Source organism: Trachymyrmex cornetzi, unplaced genomic scaffold, assembly GCF_001594075.2.
Source record: "Trachymyrmex cornetzi isolate Tcor2-1 unplaced genomic scaffold, Tcor1.1 scaffold61, whole genome shotgun sequence".
NCBI classification, from domain to species: Eukaryota; Metazoa; Arthropoda; class Insecta; order Hymenoptera; family Formicidae; genus Trachymyrmex; species Trachymyrmex cornetzi.
The window spans coordinates 585425-591137 of NW_017299926.1; the positions used below are offsets into that span (position 1 = coordinate 585425).

General features: G+C 42.4%; 1 protein-coding gene across 1 annotated transcript; it reads left to right on the plus strand.

Annotated features, from left to right (window-relative positions):
- The first annotated feature begins 2322 nt into the window (after positions 1–2322).
- Positions 2323–4183, plus strand: LOC108766734 (histone H5). The gene is made up of 2 exons (XM_018516232.1): positions 2323–2896; positions 3208–4183. Exons 1-2 carry the CDS (start codon positions 2759–2761, stop codon positions 3772–3774), a joined length of 705 nt encoding a protein of 234 aa, XP_018371734.1. The 5' UTR covers positions 2323–2758; the 3' UTR covers positions 3775–4183.
- Positions 4184–5713: the final 1530 nt, after the last annotated feature.

The window sequence follows — 5713 nt, forward strand, 5'->3', positions numbered from 1 at the left end:
ACGGTCGGTTCGCCACATTCTGTCCGGCCGGACATCCCGCGGCGAGGGAGGTGATGGCTCCTCCACGCATACATACATACATACATACATACATAAGCGCATGCTCGTATGATAAAGGTATATGAAGCGTGGAACCGTTGTGGTTCCGTCGGCATCAAAAGCAGGAGGAACCGTGCCCGGATTGCGTCGCTCGCCGTCCTCCCGCAGCGTCAGGAACAGCACGCTCGTCGTGGGAGCGGCGAATTCCGCACGCAATTATCCTGACGCGACATTTGTTAGGGTCCTGTCGCCCGGTTGGAGTCCCGATCTCGACGGGGCGACGAAGGATAACAGAGGTTCATTCGCTCTTGTCGCGCTCGCGCCGCCGAGTTACGAAGTCACGTTCCTAGAGTTCCTTGAGGTTTGGTTTTGTCGATACTCCCTTTACGACGCGAGAAGCCGACGGAGCAATATCTCACGACATCAGCACGGATAACGCGCCGCGAGATTCGAATTGTTGCGCGCGAATCGAGGCGCGCTACTTCGAAACGAGAATTGGAACGGATGTAATCACGGAACAAAGTTTAGCTTCCAGAAGCAACTGATGTAAATTCAATCTACGACGTGTACTATAAGGATAAGAACGCAATTGGCGACGGAGTAAAGCCATCGCCTTTGCCGTCGCGAATGATATATCGTTGATTACGAGCTCACATCGAATTGAATTTAATTACGGAAATACACCGGCACTTGCGATCGTTTCAACACGCGCGTCGTCGCGCGGAAGAAATACTGCGTATAGAAACGAAGGAGATCTAAGTGTGTGCCGTCGTCGCCACGATCGATGAATAATAAAACGCCCGAATGCCGGAGCGGTCGGGATGCCGCCGACTTGTCGTGCTCCCCCCCGTTCTCAATGCGACGTTGATAAATAATTATTGGAGTATAGACGTTAGGCATTTACAAGCAGGTGCGCATTCGAGGAGAGACGGTATTTCGCGACACCTGGTGCTGATTAACGAACGAAATCGTCGGCGCGCGAAGCGAACGCGTAGCGACTTAAGCGGCCGGCTAAATTGCCGCGTTATTCCTGTAAACCGCGGCTATCCCCACGACTGTCCAATTACCGGACGAGGTGGCAAGTCGTCTCTCGTCCGGGGATACACGCGTTCCGCGCGCGCTCGCAGCGACTTGGAATCGTGGCTTCTTTTCTGCCGGCGACAGCGCGGCACCGTTAAGGACGGATAATGAGAGACGAGTCGCGAGACGGCCGAAGAAAGAGAGAAACTCTCGCGCGCGCGAACCCGCGTCGTCATATTACCGCGAGCTACCGTACAGGTACAGCGTAGCGCGGTAGCGCAATTTCATATATACAAAACCCAATGCGATGACCCCGAACCTCCGTTAGATTTATACAGTCGCAATATTGCACGCAATGTGCCGCTCTCGCCGCCGTGATTCCAAGATACACACCCCGTGTTGCCGAGGCCGAGGTAATTCCGCGCTCTTTATCTCGAGCAACCGCAAACGTTTTATTGTCATTAATATTACTTATATCACATTCATCGCGATGATAAATGCTCGGGTAGAAATTATAAGCTACTATCGATCGAGCAGTCGCGTGCGGATCATCGGCCGACACATCGCCGATAATCGATGGAGTCGCTTATTTTTTTTCTTAATTATGCGTGCGTCCCCCGGATGTTATGAGTGTTAAAACGAGTGTATTAATTAAAGCGCTTTTAATGGGAGTGGTGCATCTCGGTTACGTGACACGATATTTACTCCGCCGGTGGTACGTACAAGTATCGCAATGCACGCACGACGACGATGCTAATTATGCGGGAAATGTAAAAAAGGATACCGCGCGCCCGAGGAATATGAAACGAGCGATGAAGAACAAGAAACGAGGCTATTCATGATCAACGTCGGCAGTCGCATAATTTACCGCGCGAGACTTCTTATCTTTTGTTATTACGATCGATATATTCTTCTAAATTATTATCTTGAATTTATTTCGTACTCTTTCGATGCTAATATATCTTGTAATTATTAATATAACTGAATTATATAATGTGAGAATTGGTATATCATTATAATCTCACGTCGGTTAAATGAAAAGAAATTGCGAAAGAAATAAAAATAAAAAAAATAAATGTGTTTTCTCTTATGTTAATATTAATGTTCCTAAATTCGAATTTATGCTACACATTATTTCCATAACGTCATGTTCGATTTGAATAAAATTTTGGCATCATCGAGAGATCTTCACTTTTTGAACAATCCGAATCTAGATTCCATGACTTTTTCTTAGCAACGCGTATCAAACAAAATAGCGCATCGATAACAACAGTTCAGTTATCTCCGGACAGGCCATTGACGAACAACACATTCCATCCTCTCTTCCCACAATCATATTCGGCATCTCAATATAACCGATTTTTATCGGTTATTAAATCTTCTTAGTGATTATTTTAACGCACCGGCTTAAATGTGCCGTTTCCAAGTGTACGCGTTCACCGAGTCCAAGTTATCTTAACGTCGTCGCACATTTCGGAAAGTCGCAAAGGAGCCACCGCGACTATTCAGAAATCATTCTGCGCCAGATGATAAGCCGATCGCTGAAATTAACGTCGACGACGATCTTCGTGCGACCTTCGACCTGTCCGAGCTCTTCGAATGTGGCCTCTAAAATTCTGACGAGATCTGCTCATGAGACAACACATAACGGCATCTTGGAATATCTTCGAAGGATAGAAGAGGTAATAAAGGGTGAAATATGACGAAGCCAAAGATGTCGGCCCTGGTGGCCTCTGCTATACGCAATCTACGGGAAATTCGTGGTTCCACGTCGAAGGAAATCATGAATTACATTAAATCCCAATATACGGGGTCGGACTCCAACATACAAAAACAGGTAATTAATAGTTTATTTATTCATTCTTCTGCATAAAAAGTATGTTGTTAATTATTTTTCTGATATTTCTATCAATATATTAATTTCTTATTCTCACCACAGAAGTAATTAATATATAATAATAATTAATTTTAATACATTAATATTTAAATTTGGAATTTCTTGTTTTCCTAAATTTCCAAAGATATCGTAAAATTTTCGGATTCTGTTGCATCATATTACTTAAAGTACAGAAAATTTTATTGAAAATGGTAGATTAACGGAAGCAGTAAAAAAGCGTTTGTTAATCATACAAGAAACGTTTTCCACAGATATTCGCTGCGTTGAAACGCGGCTTGGACTATGGTATCCTGAAGAGGGACCGTGGTTATTACAGCCTGAATACGGATCCTGAGATGATATACAAAGCGCATACCGTGGCGCCCTTGGAGCAAGGCAGGAGACGGAGGCGAAGAAGGCGACGACGTGGCCGTGGAGTAACGCGAGGGCGAAGACCAAGTCGCCGAGGCCGCAGGAGGAGGAGGAGGGGCGTAGGCAGACGCAGGGGCAGGGGCAGAGGCAGGGGTAGGAGGAGGAGGGGAAGGAGGAGAAGCAGAAGCTCAAGGAGCAGAGGTGGAAGCCCCCCGCTTCCTCGAACGAGGTCCATCGCAGCAGCCAGGTGCAAGTGCGCCACGTCCAGGAAGCGCACGGAAGACACCTTGAGAAATTCCCCGGTGGAGAATCTCCGAAAGGACATGACTTATTTGTATAAGAAGGGTATCGACAACCAGACGCCGTCCAGACATCAGAGTCGTAGTCGGGATCGAAGTCAAACGCGCAGCCGATCGAGTAGCAGCGACAAGGAGATGATTGACGATCAAAATCGCGATCAACCGTGAACATCTACACACGAAAAATTACTGCGGATCTTAATCCTTCGCAGTCGTATATCGTCCACGTAAAATTGACAATTGAAGTTTTATACTAAATTTTTTTTTTATTAGGTACATGAAAAAACGTATTATTATATTCTATTATTGTATATTATTTCGTACAATTCAATTTGGTATAGGAAGCAAATTTTATAATCTTTTAATCGAGACTGCAAAGGATTAATTGTTCGACGCGGTGGTTATCAATCAATGACGCGGGGATAACTCTGACGAATCTAGATTTTGTCTTATTTCGATGATAAATTACAGTGCTCCGAAATGTACGTCGACAGCCAATCTTGTTTTGTAGTCTTCGACTTTTTACAAATTTTATATGTTTCCTTTACACTGACTGATTATATAAACTGTTGTATCACCAATTGCTTTTGTACTTATTTCAATTAATTCGATTATTTCTTTCTCATTCGCTGCTGTATAATTCTAGAATTGTAAAAATCCAGCCAATTATTTTCAAACTTGAATCGGGAGACGACAACCAGTGCCTTCTCTTCTTCGAAAAGCGAAATCACAGTCTCGTTGAATTGACACGACTTTCAGGTGCAAAGGATTTTCATGTGGCTCGAGGTCCTGATGGAGATAGTTCAAATAAAGTCGACTGCTATAACTCTTGTCGCGACGGGGTCAAGGCAGATTGGAAAGGATCGAGAAGTGATTAGTAACATTTACCGGTCTCGAGCGAGGAAGCAAAGGAGACACGGAGCGAGAGAGAAAGACATCTGCCGATTCCCGGTACCGTTTAGATGTCCTGCGGTCACAATGCCGCCATCTAACTGCTCCCTATTCTCCGACAGGACTCTCCCCCGGAGGTCGTCGACGCGACGCTAATACCGGAATCTATCATGCGATACTAATGCGATTCTAACGGTGACTCTTTCTATCCTAAGATCCTTCTATAGCTGGAGAACCGTTCGCCGTTCTTCCGTTCATAAGCGAAACTCTCTTTGGTAGTCCATCCAGAGTATTAATTTCGATATAAAAAGACATATTAAATCTAAAAATACTACCCGAAAATGCTAGGGTGACTGTCCCTATTAATGTGCCTTTTAGCCAATTTGCTTATTACTGAATTAATTATTAAATATTGTAGCTTTAATTTTATCTGCTTGCAATCAATATCGGTTTTTCAACTACTTCTTTTTCTTATAATATTTCTTTAATCTAAAAAATGTTAATACTTTATAATGCTTTTGACAAAAATAGAAAACATGTTTTTGTCCCTATTAGTGAGTCCTCTAAGCGGCGATGGCCCTATTAATGTGCCTCCAATTTGTGTGTCTATCCACATTTGACTCATTTTACATATAGTTACTAAAACAGATAATAAATTTAAGCTAATTTTTTATGTTATTAATATTACATAAAGCATTATTTCAATTATATTTATTTTAAAGTACATTCATAATACAACGTGCTCAGCTCCAATACAGGACACATTAATAGGGATAAGTTTAAAATCTTGCGGTACGTATTACTAGATTCACATAAATTCCTCACACATATCTTTCGAAAAATATTTAAAATACTTTAATACTCAAAAAATAAAATATTATCTTCGGTATCGTATGCATTAATAATTTAACTTAACAAAAAAAATATTTTTTCTTATTTATTTATGCTAGTTTTTTTATGACTCATCGAAATACAAAAGCACACACTAATAGGGACAGGCACAGTAATTGGGACAGTTACCCTAATTGATTCATCTCTGTTCCTAAAGCGACATCAACTTCCGACAAAATTTACACGCAATGATGATTTCGTACGAAAGCACAGAATACCTCTGAATAAAATGTTAGTACACGGAGAGAATTTTCTTTTAAAATTTACCCTGAAAATATGGTGATTGTGGTACAATACAATATTTTAAAGATTTTTACCATGCACT

Coding starts and splice junctions, on each gene's coding strand:
- LOC108766734 (XM_018516232.1), top strand. CDS start 2,759: ATGACGAAGCCAAAGATGTCGGCCCTGGTGGCCTCTGCTATACGCAAT. Junction 2,897..3,207: donor ACTCCAACATACAAAAACAG/GTAATTAATAGT, acceptor CGTTTTCCACAG/ATATTCGCTGCGTTGAAACG.